General features: G+C 47.8%; 1 protein-coding gene across 1 annotated transcript; it reads right to left on the bottom strand.

Annotated features, from left to right (window-relative positions):
• Window positions 1-13,729: 13,729 nt before the first annotated feature.
• On the bottom strand, window positions 13,730-16,253 carry ISCA2 (iron-sulfur cluster assembly 2). Its single transcript, XM_065403229.1, has 4 exons — window positions 16,175-16,253; window positions 15,133-15,304; window positions 14,507-14,622; window positions 13,730-14,278 (listed from the first exon to the last, which is right to left on the bottom strand). The coding sequence occupies exons 1-4, from the start codon at window positions 16,234-16,236 to the stop codon at window positions 14,104-14,106; spliced, it is 525 nt and encodes a 174-aa protein (XP_065259301.1). The 5' UTR covers window positions 16,237-16,253; the 3' UTR covers window positions 13,730-14,103.
• Between the last annotated feature and the right edge of the window lie 1,083 nt (window positions 16,254-17,336).

Below are 17,336 nucleotides of genomic sequence, written 5' to 3'. Positions count from 1 at the left end.
GCTCTATCTTAGGAACTTATGTGGTCCCCACCACCGTACTGTCTGAGCACCTCACAATCTTTAATGTATTTTTCCTCACAGCACCCCTGTGAGGTGGGGAAACACTATTATCTCAGTTTATTTTACAGGTGGGGATCACAAGCCTAGAAAGACTAAGTGACTTGCCCAATATAACACAGGAAGTCTGTGGCAGAGCAGGGAAGCGAACCCAGGTCTTGTGAGTCCCAGGCTGAGAAGTAGGATGGGGATGAATTAGTGAGTAAACAAATTCCTCTACTCTTTTAGTCCCCTTTCCACTTGGGATAGATCCATGCAGAGAAGAGAAGACACGACACTCTGGGAATGTTATCCCTACCCTGAGAACCTGTGTTGAATCGCTTGGGACTGAACCCTGGCTCGGAGATCACTCTATTAAGAAATGGACAGGAAGACGGGCTCTCTGAGCAATGCAGAAACAGCTGATAAGTCCTGCTAAGATTTGATCCCAGAGAGGAAAGAGAAAAAAAAATGTGCTCAATCATTGCTAGCTCAGATACAACCTGAAACGCTAGGATTGCAATGGCTGAGGCAAGAGTGCTGAACCGCCGCTCTGTCTGCACCGTCAGAGGCAGAGATGGATGGGCACAAGCACTGCGTCTGGCCTTTGCTAGAAGAGAGGCCTGGCCCAGGTTAGTCCAGCTTGGGGGAGAAAGCAGGAAGGAGCCAGAAAGGGCACAATTTACTGGCCGGGGGGGGAGGGTAAGGAGGAGAGGTTTAAACACGTGTGATGCATGTGTGCGTGCATGTAAGTAAGGCAGATGTACTTTTGACTCTTAGGATCATACCATGGTGATGGCCACAAATATTAGAACTTGAACAGAAAAGAATGAGAATGGGGAAAGGGTTCGAAAGCACCTCTTGGGCTGATGGCTCAACCATGATTTAGCTAGTCTCCTATAATTAACAACTCCAGCTCTGCTAGGAGAGATTCCAGCTGCTTTGCAGCCTGCTCTATCAATTTTTCTCACACAGCTGACACACTCTGAAACCCATTCATGTGGGAAACAGGAATGTATATGCATTAATCAAATGCATCTGAAAAAGGAGGGGCAGGAAGAGTGCAGGCTCCAAGGAACTCAGGGAAAATCCACCAGGCCTGGGGATCATCCCACTTCAGCCTTCTCCTCTCTGCCCAAGGAGCCCTGCAGATTTCTCAGGGAGGGAAGGGACTGTTAGCGTGGTATGATATTTAATATAGCCTTGTGTCCTGTGCATTGGGTCAGGTGCTCTATTAGGGTAGCTAGTCCTTGCCCTGCACCAAGGCAGGATGTACTTCAATATGCCTAAATTATCCAGACAGTGCATAGTCTTACCATGCAGGTTTCCCTTGGCAGAGTGTCCCACTGGGAGTTTTCTTCCCATTTAACAAGCCTACTCCCTGCTGCTGTTATACTCTCATCTTATTTTCTCAGCAGCCATTAGTGAGAATAATTCACACCTTCCTTCCCACCAGCCCTTTCTACTTGGAATAGTCTCCCATTCCCAGGAGCCCAGCATGTTCCCTTCTCCTTCTTCGAGTCTCCCCAGATTGACTTCTCATTGGCTTGGTCTGCACAAGAAAATTGTCATGTTCCGTATAGATCATTCCCACTAGCAAGAGTCTAACATGCCTTGCATCCCACCAAGAGTCAGGTCTCAATCAGGTCCTGGTGATGCTACAAGTTGTGCCCGATGCCCTAGAACTCCCACCAGGATCTCTCACAACTGCAGCTGAACTGAGACAGTTCAATCATGTTATTCTCCTTGTGGAAGGAGATCAGTGTCATGTTAAAGCAATCAAGGAAAGTTAATCCTTCCCCGGGCTCTCCTACCATGCCCTGTGTACTGGAAAAGTGGCCTCTCCTCACACCAGGCCTGAGCATTGTAGGCTCCAAACAGGCTGCTAGTCTTTTTACATGTTCTGGAAACTGCCATGTCCACTTATGCTGCTATACAAGTAATAGATTGACCCATGTCCTCTTGGTAATCTTTCTTTCTAGAGCTGCTGCCCTTTCTCCTGGCTCCCCTCACTCTTTCCTCCAGCTCTGCAGGCCTATCTCTAAGCCCTAAGAAGGAAGGTTATTTTCCAGACATTTTGCTCTCCTCTGAACTTCCCCCTTTGTTTTTCTGTAAACTAGGAGCCCATCCCTGCAGACCATCTGCATCCAAGACAAAGAAAAGCAAGCTGCTTACTTCACGTGTTTCCTAGCTGACATTCCTATTACTAGATCTCAATATGGCATTTGTGACAGCATTGTATTGTTGGCTCATTCAATTTACCCTCCATTCTTTCACCTTGAGTCTCCTCTGGGGTCTAGTTGCCCAGCCACTATCTTCTATTTGATTATTTCTTCTTAAATGAATCACTTGGCTTGTCTTTACTGAATCTAGTCTTTCCTTGTAGTGACACCTGGAATAAGCAGGAATCCTATCTAGGCATTTATACCATTCATCTCCAGGGTACTTGAGGTTACAGACAGAGATGCTTAACAACATTTGTATCTGTCCATGCATTACGGTCTCTAACTACTATGAAGAGTGAGGCTGCAGGGTAGGAGGGGCTCAGCACACTCCCTCCTAGATCCTCTGTCCCTTACACCTCTGGGATTTTCTTGCTTTTGGGGGTTTATATCCCTGACTGGTAACCCAGGCCCTGAACACTTACTGAAGTTCAGACCATCTCTGACCTTCCTGCTGTCTCTTTTTCCTTTGGTAGAACCTCTCTAGACCAGCGGTTCTCAAACTTTAGCAACCAGAGGACCCCCATTTTGATTTAATTTTTTTTGCAGACCCCAAGCCCTGCCCCCACTCCACCCCTGCCCCACCTCTCTCACCCACTGTCCCTCCCTCCCAGCTCCTCCTGCACGCTGCTGAAAAGCTGTTCCCTGGTGTGCAGGAGGCACTGGCAGGGAGAGGGAGGAGTTGATCAGTGGGGCCGATGGACCCCTGGAGTACCCTCGTAGACCCCCAGGGATCCACAGACCCCAGTTTGAGAAATGCTGCTCTAGACCATTCCATGTCCCTTAAGTTCCCCCAGTGCCCTGGGAAGCATCCATCTGACTGGTTTATACCATATCTTAGTCACTTTGGGTCTTCTGACTCTGCAGCTCCTACATTCTCATTGTAAGTCATCAAAGGCCAGCCAGCTCTCCTTTCAAACCAACATGGTTCTCTGGAACCAGTCACTTTTCTTCCCCTATCCAGCCCTTATTTCTCTTCATTTCCCAGCAATGGAGGAGCTCCCTTTGATTTGTAGATCCAATTTTCTCTCATATAATTCTTCTCTGCCCTGTGAATTGGCTTTTCACTGATACGTTTCTGCTCAATTTGGAGAGGATTAAGAAACTTCTTTCACGGTATCAGTCCTATTTCTGGCCTCTACCTGTTATCTGGGAATATAGGACAATGGCAGTGGAGGCAGAGTTTCGTTAACAGGCAGAGGGATCGGCTATGTGGCCCCATTGCTTCCTGTCTCCCTACCATGTTCTCACAGGTGCAAGCAGATAAAAGTTCTACTAATAATTAAGGCTATCCATTAATCACAGTTAACTCACACGATTAACTCAAAAAAATAATTGTGATTAAAAAAATGAATCGCGATTAATTGCACTGTTAAACAATAGAATACCAATTGAAATTAATTAAATATTTTGGATGTTTTTCTACATTTTCAACTATCATCAATTTCAATTACAACACAGAACACAAAGTGTACAGTGCTCACTTTGTATTATTTTTTATCATTTTTACAGTGCAAATATTTATAAACAAAAGAAATAGTATTTTTCAATTCACCTCATACAAGTACTATAGTGCAATCTCTATCATGAAAGCGCGACTTACAAATGTCGTTTTTTTGGTTACATTACAGCACTCAAAAACAAAACAATGTAAAACTTTACAGTCTACAAGTCCACTCAGTCCTACTTCTTGTTCAGCCAATAGCTCAGACAAACAAGTTTGTTTACATTTCCAGAAGAGAATGCTGCCTGCTTCTTGTTTACAATGTCATCTGAAAGTGAGAACAGGCGTTTTTGCATGGCATTGTTGTATCCGGCATCATAAGATATTTACATGCCAGATGCGCTAAAGATTCATATGCCTCTTCATGCTTTAGCTATTGTTCCAGAGGACATGCTTCCATGCTGATGACGCTTGTTAAAAAAAAATTATGTGTTAATTAAATTTGTGAATGAACTCCTTGGGAGAGAATTGTAGGTCTCCTGCTCTGTTTTACCCACATTCTGCCATATATTTCATGTTATAGCAGTCTCGGATGATGACCCGGCATGTTGTTCGTTTTAAGAACATTTTCACTGCAAATTTGACAAAATGCAAAGAAGATACCAATGTGAAATTTCTAAAGATAGCTACAGCACTGGACCCAAGATTTAAGAATCTGAAATGCCTTCCAAAATCTGAGAGGGATAAGATGTGGAGCATGCTTTCAGAAGTCTTAAAAGAGCAACACACTGATGTGGAAACTACAGAACCCAAACCACCAAAAAAGAAAAATCAACCTTCTGCTGGTGGCATCTGACTCATGATGATGAAAATGAACATGCGTTAGTCCGCACTGCTTTGGATCGTTATCGAGCAAAACGTCATTCAGCATGGAGACACATCCTCTGGAACAATGGCCGAAGCATGAAGAGGCATTTGAATCTTTAGCACATCTGGCATGTAAATATCTTACGACGCCAGCTACAACAGTGTCATGCAAACGCCTGTTCTCACTTTCAGGTGACATTGTAAACAAGAAGCAGGCAGCATTATCTTCTGGAAATGTAAACAAACTTGTTTGTCTGAGCGATTGGCTGAACAAGAAGTAGGACTGAGTGGACTTGTAGACTGTAAAGTTTTACATTGTTTTGTTTTTGAGTGCAGTTTTTATTGCACATAATTCTACATTTGTAAGTTCAACTTTCATGATAAAGAGATTGGACTACAGTACTCTTATTAGGTGAATTGAAAAATACAATTTCTTTTGTTTTTTACAGTGCAAATATTTGCAATCAAAAAATAAATATAAAGTGAGCATTGTACACTTTGTATTCTGTGTTGTAATTGAAATCAATATATTTGAAAATGTAGAACATCCAAAAATATTTAAATAAATGGTATGTGATGATCACTTTTTTTAATTGCTTGACAACCCTACTAACAATGTCTCCTGGTTATTTCTCCGTTTGTCACCAGACAGCTACAGAATTTTCTTTTCCAAATACTATTATCTCTTCCTCACTTTTCAATGGGAACTTTCTACACTGAACATTAATCTGCAAGTTTGGCATTTTCAGCAAGTGTGTGCGCATATCAGGAGGGAGGGAAATATATAAGAAGTCTTAAAAGAGCAAGAAGAGCAGAGCCACGCACCCCCAGCTACAGCACTGGAAGGCAGTCAGGGCAATTCACCCCTGCACTGGCTCAAAGGCCCTGACCTAAGAAGCCCTCTACAGGAGCTAGCTATATAACCCACACACACAGGGGCCCTGGTGCAAGGACTGCTCTGGACAGAACAGGAGAACAGTGGGGGCATGCGGGTAGTTTCCAGGGTTGTCCTGTGCCCCAACAATTCTGCTCCCCTGCAATGGTCTAAAAGGCTACCGCAGAGTACAAATCAGGACAGTCCTCAAGTCTGCTCCAGCCTGCAGCAGTAGCCAAACCAGCCCCCGACAAACACACCTCATCTAGACAAGGTAGTGAGGATAGTCAGTGTGTCTGACCTCAGAGCCAAAGAGGAGGAGGCTCCTCACACCACCTTCTCACCCACATAAGGGTGTGCACAATCTTTCCCCAGATGTGTAGCAAAGACCTTTCTAAGAATCGGACAGGGTGTACCAGGCCTTTGTGGCCCCTTGCTGGAGGCCCCATTGCTTTGCTGCACCCTGCCTCAGGAAACAATTCTCCAAGAGGAAAAGAGCAGTATTACCCCTGCAGGCTTGCCTAGAGAAACATCCCGGGAGGAGCGATTTTGGGAACCACTGAGATCTGGTCCTCCAGCACCTAGAAGGGCTGGGAATCAGCAAAAGCCAATCAAGGCTTAAGAGGCTGAAAAAGGGAGCTGCTTGCTGCTAGCTCTTGGCAAGAGAATTCCTGGCTGGAGCCTGTGGAGTGAAGCAGGATGCTCCCTAGCCCACAGCCAAAGGAACCTGGTTGGGTCAGCACTGATTGCTGGCCACAACAGGTGACAGAAGTTCAGGAGGAACCCTGCAAATTTAATTCTGGAGAGAGATTTAAGCCCCAGAAGGGTAATGAACCGTTTGATTTACACTTGGTCCTGAAGGGCAAGGAAGTTCTTGCAGGGTACAACAAAGTCAAAATAGAAGGGGTTTGGACTGTGATACCCACCTGGAGGCCTGAGCCACAAAAGACCTGCAGAGGGTACTGGGCACAGAAGAGAGCAGCAGCACCACACCCAGACACCAGGGATGCTCACAGAGGTGAATGTAACCCACCACACGCAGCAACAGAGCACAATCCACCTCAGCCACTGTGCACCTACACAATTAGATGGTTACCCTACTGAAACTTGGAGACTTGCCAAGTCTCATTGCAGTACATCTGGGGGCCAGATGGGCAGCAATTTTTATTCTACTGCAAAGTTAGCTCAAAAGTGCACTGGACTTGATGGTATGTGTGCTCTTCCTGGTGCATGTAACATGTCCACACTGATTTTGAAACCATTGTCCTAGAAGTGTCATTGGCATCTATGCAGACCCTGCTAAGGACAGAGAGCTGCATTTTAGTGGATTCGTCCTCTTCTCTCTGACAGGACCCAGAAGATAACGGGGCAACTGTGCGGTACAACAGTTCTGTTGTCACCCTGCTGTTCAACATGTGTGCAAGACCATGAGGGGAGAGGAGTGACTCTCAGCTCTGTCTCTTTATTGCATCAGACTAAGACAGCGCAAGACATAGGATTTATCCCTGAATAACCAAGATCAGGCTTTGGATGAGAAGGAATTGGCTGAAGCTCAAGCTAGATAAGAGCAACAATATGCATACACTAAGGGAACAACAGGAGGGAGTCTAAGGGTAGAGCAGCTTCCTTGGGCTTTTTGTTACTCAGGTTCATAAACTGGAAAGTTTTTTGGAACTTGGGCTGCTGCTGAAGGCAGACACATTAGCAGCGGCTAAGAATGCATCCCGCCCCCTGCTCCCCTCCCCTCACAATTGAGTCATGGTTAGGAGGTAGGAACCTCTCTTCCATAGAAAGCACATTACACACCTGTTCTCTGTGATCAGCACTGGCTTCCTATTAATTTCTGTGCGTAGTTCAGAGCATGGTTTTGGACTTACACAGCTTCAAAGGGTATGAACTCCATTGACCTTAGAGGCCTGCCTCTCTCATAGTGTTGTACCTGGCTGTTGAGGTTAATTGGGATGCTCAAGCATACAGTCCCATCTTCATTCAACCAGAGGGAATAGATTCTCAGGGAGTGCCATAGACTCTGGAATTTACTCTTCCCTGTCTCTGACCTCTGCCCATGGTCCAAAAGAGCCTGAATTTACTGACATGGGGGAGTGGCTTGAGGTGGTGGAGAGGAGAAGTTTGGAAAGTGTCAATGCCAACATCAGCTCATTCTGAACATGTCTGTATTTTTAGAAGTGGGGAGTAGGAGGAGAAAGGAGTTGGAGACGATCCTGCGGTTGCAAGTCTGGCCAAAGGGGTGGTGGCAGCAGCAGTCACAGGTCTCTTGTCGACTGCACTTCTCAAGCACTGAACCAACACAGGTAGCACAGGAGGATTCATTTTTTAAAACAGTGGAAGATCAATATCAGCACCCCACCCCCAGGTTCAGGAAATGAGACCCACAGATAAAGCTGAAGATCATGGCAGGTTGCCATGGTAATACGCATTTAGTCTCTGTTTCCATGGCAACTGAAAGATATACCATTCTGTTCCTCTGAAGGATGCCAAAGGTAAATGAGCACTGATTAAAAACAAGGGCAGAAAGACCGAGGCCAGAAACTCTTTATCACTCCAGAAGGAAATATTAAAAACAAACAAAAACCCCAGATAATTCATGTGTGTGAAGGCCTGAGGCTGGAGGCACTGCACACAGATTGCCTCCCTTGACTGAAGAATAACAGCATCACATACTGATCCAGAAGGCTGCTGTGCCTACTCCCAGATGGGCTTGGGGAAGCTACCTTAACATAGCACTTGCCTCCATGGCTGCACATCTCCCACTGGGATACTCACACCAGCTGTGAACCATTTCTAATAGACTTCATTTACACATCGACGATCCCAAACCAAATGCAAACCTGAGCTCAAATCTATCATCTGCTCAGACGTGATCTCCAAACAGAGCTCCACACCACTCCCTTATCCTCAACTTGTCACAAACCTGGACTTGGTCTAATCCTAATCCCAAACACCAACCAAAGTAGATGCCTCCACTTCAGGCCAAAACTCAATCCTACATCTGATACTACATCCAGTGACTCAGGCCCAGATTTAGGCACCTAACTCCCATTAACTTCAATAGGAGTTAGGCACCTAAATACCTTGGACTGAGACCCAGGTCCTCAAATCAAACTAGACTCCCCTTTTTGTATTAGCATGTTTTGTGTGAGGAAAAAACAGAGGGAGACTTAGGTCAAATAAAGGAGTTTTCCATTTAGCGCTAAAGAGGTTAGGTCCATGGTCACTTACTTCCTGCAGAGATGAGTTCCACAGTCTGCTCCTATGAAAGTTCTGACTTCTGGACTCATGAGTCTCCATCTGTTGGCTGACAGTTACATTGATCCAGTGTAATGGGAGTTTATGGTTGCAGACAGCTGCTTGAGAGATCTGCTCTAAGGCCAATTTCACAGACTGAGTGGAATATCAGGACACAGGACCTTATATTGACATTGTACATAAAAAACAGCAAGAGAAGAGAGCAGAGCATTGGACAGATGTGTTCACATAACCTGTGTTGCCACACAGACTGGCTGCTCTGTTTTGCCAATTGAGCCTTCTCAGAGTGCATGGCTTTATTCCTAGATATGCCTGAAGATCAAGAATGCATGGCTCACTATGGCCAGGTCTGCGTCTTCTGGCCACTCACTGATAAAAGTGAGCATCTTTTGCCACTATGGCTGTTTTGGAGTCATTGCTACTACTGGACACTCAACACACCACAAGGCTGACTTCATCTGAAAGCAGATGCTCTTGATAGTGGGTGATGTGATACAGGAGGCAAGTTCACTGAAGCAGTCCCCTCTTACCAGCAACTCCGCAGTTTTGCTTGGGCTCAGCTTTAGCCAGCTTCATCCAGCTGTTGGTTTCAGGAAGTGAGAGAGAGAGCTGGGAGATGGTGCTGCTTGCGTTTGATGGAAAGGTGAGGGTGAGAGAGAGAGCGCGCGCGAGCTGGTATTGTCTGCATCCTGCTGGCACTTCGGCCCACCCTATCTCAGCAGCTGTCCAAAGGCTGCATGTAGGACTGGAGAGGACTGAGCCTTGTAGGAATCCATGGTAAAGGCTTTGGAAGCGGAGGGACGATTGCTCATAATGACTCACTGGGTTGGATCTCAGAGGAAGGACCTGAGCCATTTCAGGGCACGTCCATTCACCACTGCCGCTCCTTGGAAGTGGGAGAGGAGTACTTGGCAATCAGTGGCATCAAACACTGCAGAGAGGTCCAGCAGGATGGTGTGATGCACTTCCCTCATCTATGGGAAGGGAAAATGCTTTCACCAGAGCAACAAATGTCATCTCTGTACCATTCCCTGACCTGAGCCCTGACAGAGAGATCTAGCATAGTGGCAGTGACACGTGGCTCTGGATTGATGGTCCTAAACAGAGTAATAGCAGAGACACAGGCATAGGATTAATCTACCATGTCCATTAAATTTGCCCTTTCTTTAAATTTTCATCTCAGCTTGGCTTCCATAATTACCGTTTTTTGGTTCTCCTGCCTCTCTGGTCATTCCTTCTTTGTCTCTTGAGGGAGTGGATGGAGTAAGGTGTTCCTCCTAGGTGTGTGAGGCAAATAAACATGTTCTTCCTCCAATCACTCATTCTCCATGAGCCCCCATGCAGGTCTGTCCTGGTCCCTCTTTTCCCTCTATATCCTTTCATTAGGTGATCTTAGCTCAGTGCTTCAATCATCATCTTTATAACAATGACTCCGATCTGCTTTCCCATTCCTGACCTGTCTCACTCCATCCAACCTTCTCCTGGAAATATTATGTTAACAAATGCAACATGGACAAAACTGAACTCCTGAACTAGCCTTTCCACTCTCACCATTCTCCATAACTGTGAACTGAATCATCTGACCTGTCCCCTGGGCCTGCAGCCCGGGTGTCACCTTTGCCCCAAAAATTCAGACAGTGTCCAAACCTTGCCACTTTCTTGCTCCAGAGGCTCTAAGACCAAGCCTTTTCTGTCTATACACCCAAGACTCACCCAGTCCATCCTCATCTCATTTCCATTAATGCAACTTCCTCCTATCTGGCTTTCCAGACACCCTTATCATCCATTTCCTGTCCATTCAAACAACAGTTGCTAGGAACATTTTCCTGGCCTGTCCTCATTGTGTCACCCTCAATCTTTAAAACCCCGTCACCAGCTCCCCCTTTTTCACCAGATGGAGTTAAAACTTGATGCCATAACCTTGAAGGCACTTCACAACTCTCTCTCTCCCTTCCTACTTATCCACTTACACACTCAACCCTGCTCTTTCCACTATGCCACTGGTGCTCACTTCAGACCCCATCCCCTTCTCCAAGCAGCATTTGTACATTTTCTTCCACACCCCCACCACTCACCACCAATGCCACCTCACTCTCTATCCTGGTCCTTCCTCACATTGTGGCACCCAGCCCCTAACAGCTACAGTTTCATTCAGGCGTTCTGACTGTAAGACCTGGCATACACATCTAAGACTCCAAAGTACTTAGCATACTACCTTCATAATATTATATGAATCAGTGTCATAACGGGTTCTTATTCTAATACAATACTTTAAACTAACCAGTGTACCACCCAATGACTGCTCACGTACCACAGTTTGAGAACCGCCAGTTTAGTTATTTAGGTGATGGGCTCCATTGAAGTTCATTGGCCTGATATTTAGAGTGCTGGAGTCAATGGGAGCTGCAGGTCCTCAGCACTTCAGAAAGTCAGGCCCCAAGTGCCCAACTTTCCTCCTCTCCATAAGATCAAGAGCTGGGAAGTTCTTAAAGTGTGCTCTTTAAAAGCACTAATGCATTAGACCAAGTCAAATCTCTGGTGCATTTAGTCTTCTTTGCAGAAGGACGATGATTCCGGAGGGGACCTGATTCTCCATTTCCATATGGCCTTTTTGCAACAAACCGTTGGTGCAAAGCCAACAGATTTGGCCAACATGGGGAATTTCTCTTTGGTGGGTTAAAGCTATGGTAAAAGCTCTATGTGACTCTCCCTTGCAGCTTCCAGCACAGACTGTGGCTGAATCATCTCTGAACTCCAGAACAGCTTCATTGCGCCACAGACAACCAGACTGTTCTAACTTACACTGGGAGCTGAACTGGTCCCCAGCCATCCCTGGAACTGGGAAGCTGCAAAGCCACTTTTGCCCCTTTCCTAGGACCTGAGACAAGTACAGCTCAGCCAGAACCAAAATTCAAGCCCAAAGTCTCTGTATGCTGTTGTTCAACAATACTACTCCCAAAGAGTAAGGGTGCCATCTAGCGAAGTTACTGAGATATTGCCAACATTACAGGTGGAGAAAGCTGCATATGTTGGTTTTCCCCAGGATTGTGCAGAAGTGACTACAGGTGGTACTTAAAGTGTTCTTTAAATTGCTCAAGAGGCAGTTTCTGCAACGGGGAAAAGGAGTCTGCATATAGGGAGTGTTTCCTTAAGCGACAGCACTGAACAGAAAATGAGCAAAGACACAGATTGTGAGGAGGAGTGGAACAGAACAGGTACATTCAGTTTAAATTCCATACAACAAACTTATTGACAGAATGTTAAAGTTGTATGGTTAAAGGAACAACTTAAAATCAAGTCCATTTAGAAAAAAGGTTAAGTAATGTCAGGCTCTACACTATCTCAGAGCCCCCTGCCATTTTTGTCATCTTACAATCACTCATACCTATTTTTCCGTATAGGTTAAATGAGGCACAGAAAGGGAATTACCCAAGTTCAAATAGTACTAGAACCTGTTTCTTGGATCAGAGAACAATGCCTTCCAGCCACCTCTGTGGCTTAGTTACCCTATCTAAAAATCAGGGTTAATAATGCTCGGCATCTACACAAGGCTTTAGAGCTCACGCTTTAAGTGCATAAGATTAGAAACACTTTGTCTGAGAGGCACTATGGTTTGGTAGTTAAAACATGGGTCTAGCACAGAGATAAACATGCTCTTTCCAGCTATGTTGCAAGCTTAACCACAGGGGTTTAGGCAAGTCTGTTCTCTGTGCCTTCAGCGACCCCATCTACAAAATGTTAGCCCGACACTAAGGAAGGGCAAATAAGAGACATAACGAAACAAGGCTTGTCAATTTCAGAAAATGATTAAAGCCAGTCAGGGAAGAGGTAGGAGCAGAACTCAGGACCTCCTGACTCCCAACCTTCTACACGTTCCCCTAAGCCAAAGTAGCAGCAGATCCAGATTCAAAATATTTGGGGTGGGGTGGGGGTGAAATCACAGCTGGTTAGGAGCAACCACGACAGCGATCAGTACACAAGTAACTCAGCAGTGCACACACGCCCAAACCCTTTTTAGATAACCATTTAACATGCTTAATAAAAAAAATCCCTACTGCTTGGTATTCAATTTTCAAAGGATTAAAATCTGCCCAAATCGCAAGCTGATTCCTTGGGATGCTCCCCATTCCATGGGAAACTGACACTTTTAAATCCCATGATTTGGCTGTGAGACTATTAAAGTAGGTTTGTTTGTAATAATGGGAAAAGCACACAAGTTCCCTATCCCTCCTGTCACCTGAAAATAGATGAACCATTTTGGCTCAAATTTACCAAACATTCACCTTCAGGCAGAGACTAAGCATGGAAAACTTCAGCTAAGAGGCGGGAGTTCCACAAAGTGATGAGTAATTGAAAATGAAGTTGCATTGGAAATTCCTAGGCCACCCTTCCTACAGCACAGTTGTGTCTGGGCACTGCCCTACAAAGGGAATGAGAGATTTGTTTCTCTCCTAAAAACAGAAACAAGGCTGAAGAGAGATTAGATTATGAAGCAAAATTAGGAAAATACTTTAGATTATTAAATCAAAGTGATGTGCAGGACAGGGTACAAGGTCTCCTAGATGTGACCACAGGTTCTCCAACCACCATGCAACTTATACCCTGCCGGCAAAAGTAGAGAGAGTTTGAAAAGCCATTTGCTGATTCGTACCATTTTTTAAATTGAGTCAGGAGGGAAACAAACCAAATTGCCCTTTTTTTTTTTTTTTTTAAAGCCCCAACCCTAACCCTAAAGCTTTAATCTTCCCCCCTACACCCACCTCTCTGCTTCACCTATATGTACCAGGTAGAGCAGTCTTCCCTCAGCTGCTGGCTGCTCCCTGTAGGCAGGTAGGTCGTCAAGAATAAGGAGATTAGTAGAACAAATTGTCTGGGAAGACCCACAGCCAGCTGGAAAGGGCAGGCACCTCATGAGTCCCACAGTCAGTTTAAGGGCAAGGGGGAAACAGCCATCTCCCTAGAGATGCATTCTAACCACACTTTGAAAAGCATGAAAAATATGAATAAACAATGGAAATTGAGTTTGTTTGTTTTTTAAAAACCAACAATGTCAAATACAGGCAGCTCCTGGAAGGCAGTTCCATGTGCTGGGTGGTTCAGGGAGATCAGGGTGGCTCATTATATTCAGCAGTTCCTGGAGCTTCATAGAGGACAGAAGATGCTTTTGTGTGGGATTTAAAGCCTATTTCAAACCCTTGGAGGGAGAGCCCTATAGGTCTTGGCTGCAGACTCAGTTCAGATAGGCAAATGGGGATATTTGCAGTAACTGTAGCAGATTGAGGAGGAGGATTGGGGAAGCTGAGGAAATAGCAAAATGAGAAACCCTTGGAGACGATGCTGAGGACTGTCTCTGGCTCAATGTCCACCCAAGCAACACCCAAGGAGGAGTCCACTCAGAGTCTGACAGAGAAGGATGTTCCACACGAGCAGCCCTGCTCGGCCTGTGGATTGCTCACCACCTGGAATGAGTTGCGGATCAGCTCCTGGCTGAAATCCACCATTGCACCTTTCACAAAGGCCAGGCTGTCCACATCCACAACAACACGAGCACCACCTTGTTCAAACACCCTAGGAAAGAAGGATATGTGGCTTGTTATAACCCTGCAGACATAAAAGGGAAAAGCACACTTCCAGAGTATAAATGAATACACTGTGATCACTTCCCTCCCCTTACTGTGCTGTGATCACCCACCTCCTCCCTTCAACGTACATTATCACACACACCCTTCTCACCACCTTAGTCCACAGAAGTCTCCCCCCATCATACACCCACACCCCTTTATCCTCTGTCCTTGCCTGTCATCAGGATTGATAACTGTGTCCAAGGAAAACTTGTACTGGAATCCAGAGCAGCCACCTCCCTCCACCTGCAGCCTGAGAAACTCAGACCCTTCTATAATCTCCTGCAGCCTCTGCAAAGCAGAAAGGGAGGAGCGTTAAAAGATCTGCAATCTTCACATGCAAGCAGACAGCATCTACTTCCAATCCCATATCAAGCCTGCAAGATGCCTCAACGGGATAAAGGCCAGAATCAGAGCAATATGGAAGGGGCACCTGTATGACCTTGGGGAGGTAACTCATAAGCAGCCAGGTCTGCAGCATACCCATGTCCACCACAGCCATGTGTGGGGAAGACCTCATGTAGCTCATCTGAGAGATGAGGGGGAAATCACTGATTTCCCAAGACTCAGCTATCATGAAGTCTGCAGTTGCCTCAAAGGGGTGTCTGAAAGGGGAGGGGGGGGTCATCAGTGAACCTCACGGATTATTATTAAATCCTTTGGGAACCTTTAGGTCAAGCAGCTACAAGTAGCATGATGTTACAGGCACTTCAATAGTAGGGAATGCCAGGCACTGCAACAACCTTCTCAATGACACGCAGACACAACACCACACCATGAGTGCTTTCTAGAGAATTGTACCTTCACACAGCTGTTGGTGAGGTAGATCTGTCCCTCGCTAGAGTCAGATACTGGTTGCCCTGGCTTAGAAGAGGATGATGCCCACTGCACCCTGATGCTTGGTACATAAGCTCCAGTCTGAGAAGAACAGGGTGGTGTTCTCACTAGGCGCAGCAAAGTAGGAGAAAGGCTGCTGTGAAAAGATGGGGATGGAAATAGTCAGCAAGGCAGGTGAAAAGCACAAAGGTTACTAGAGCAGAGCTCCAGAAAGGAGATTTTAGGAAAGCAGGTGTGTGGGGGGAATTCTCAGTGAAAGGGTAGATGGATGGGGAGTGGCACGGAAGAGGAGAAAAGCCTAATCTACACTGCTTCAATATACATATAGCTAGTGACAGCACAGAGAGATTATAGAATCAGGCTGGTTCACAGCAATGATCAGATTAGTCTGGTATCGGGAATATGACAGCAGCCACTACCAGATGCTTTGGAGGCAGGAGCAATGAACACCCCAGCCCACTGTGCTGGGCGACCTTACGCTCAGAGGGAGTCCCTGGGGAGATGGCTTGTGCCTTGAACCGGGAGTGTCCGTGTCCATCACCTGTCTGACACCCTGTCTATTACAGGTACCTCAGCTACAGGCGAGAATATTTTGCTACCTGCTGCCAACTCTTGGCCCGGCACCGGGCTCTAGCGAGTCCCTGGAGCACCTGCGCATTATTCTAAAGCGGTTTCCTCTGGCAGGGTCACACTGCGCGGCGGAGCTAACCGCGCCCTCGGCCCGAGGTGGTCCGTGCCCTCTCCAGGGGCACCCCCCGCTAGGGAACGGCCGGGTCAGGCGCCGCAGCGGGGCTTGGCGCAGCCGCACGCTCGCTGCACGGCAGGGGCCGGGTGCTCGGGGCGAGGCTCCAGGAGAGGGAGCTGCAGGCGCTCAACAGGCGGGCGGCGCGGGATGGCGATGCCGCCCCTGCCGTGCGGCGCCCCCCACACGCGCCAGGGACGGAGCGGGGACCCCGGGCTACTGTCCAGGCTCCACCCGAGCCCGGCGAAAGGGCTGCAGCGCTACCTGCACCGACCGCCGGGACGCAACCTCCTCAGACAGCTCAGCAACACCCCCAGCGCCGCCATCTTGCACCAGTGGCTCTTAGAGTGCCCCACCCACCTGCCACGCCGCTATTGGCGCAGAACCCGTGGAGCCCCGCCTCTTCCTGCGGCCGGGTGACGCGAGGCCTGCCATGACAGCTACCGAGGCGGAAGTGCCAGGGAGGAGGTGCGCGGGCGCGTGCGTGGTAGCAAAGCGGTTTAGGAACCTAGCGTCTTGAGTTTGGTTGCTAAGCAACAGACTGGCTGATGGGGTTGGCTCACCCTGGCCAGAGCCTCCCCGGCTCCAGTTTCCCACTTTGCCTGGCTCTCTGGGGTCCGCTGACCCCCGAACAACTAGGGTTGCCACCTTTCTAATTACACAAAACCCAACACCTTAGCTCCGCCCCTTCCCTGAGGCCCCCCCTTGCGCCGAGGCCCCCCACTGCTCACTACATTCCCCCTCCCTCACTTATTTTCACTGGGCTGGGGCAGGAGGTTGGGTTGCAGAAAAGTAGCTTGCGGGCTGTGGGATGGAGCCAGAAATGAGGGGTTCAGGGTGTGGGAGGGGGCTCCGGACTGGGACAGAGGGTTGGGGTGCAGGAGGGGTGAGTGCTCCATCTGGGGGGGGTGGGCTCTGGAGTGGGGCTGGGGATGAGGGGTTTGGGGTGCAGGAGGACGCTCCAGGCTTGGGGGGGCAGAGGGGTTCAGGCTGTGGGAGGGGGAACTGGGCTGGGGCAGGGGGTTGGGGGGGCAAGGGCTCTGTCTGGGGGTACAGGCTCTGGGGTGGGGCTGGGGATGAGGGGTTTAGGGTGCAGTAAGAGGCTCCAGGTTTGGGGGGGCTCAGGGTTGGGGTTGGGGCACAGGCTTACTTTGGGCGGCTCCCAGTCAGCAGCGCAGCGGGGGGGCTAAGGAAAGCTTCCTGCTTGTCCCGACTCTGCGCTGCGCCTGGAAGCAGACAACAGGTCCAGCTCCTAGGCGGAGGCATGGCAGACAGCTCTGCGCGCTGCTCTCGCCCTGAGGCACCACCCCGTAGCTCCCGCGGCCAATGGGAGTGCAGAGCCAGTGCTCGGGGCAGGAGCAGCACGCAGAGCCCCGAGGCCCCCCTGCCTAGGAGCCGGACCTTCTGGCTGCTTCTGGGGTGCAGC

This window comes from Emys orbicularis, chromosome 4 (genome assembly GCF_028017835.1).
Source record: "Emys orbicularis isolate rEmyOrb1 chromosome 4, rEmyOrb1.hap1, whole genome shotgun sequence".
NCBI classification, from domain to species: domain Eukaryota; kingdom Metazoa; phylum Chordata; order Testudines; family Emydidae; genus Emys; species Emys orbicularis.
Note: the sequence above shows the minus strand (reverse complement) of the source record. Positions and strands in the feature narration are given on the sequence as shown.

Excerpts from the sequence above, each read along its gene's own strand:
- ISCA2 (XM_065403229.1), bottom strand. The coding sequence starts at position 16,236 with ATGGCGGCGCTGGGGGTGTTGCTGAGCTGTCTGAGGAGGTTGCGTCCC. Across the intron at positions 14,623-15,132 it reads TCACCAACAGCTGTGTGAAG|AGGCTGCAGGAGATTATAGA; the intron begins GTACAATTCTCT and ends TCTGCTTTGCAG. Across the intron at positions 14,279-14,506 it reads GTTATCAATCCTGATGACAG|GGTGTTTGAACAAGGTGGTG; the intron begins GCAAGGACAGAG and ends CTTCTTTCCTAG.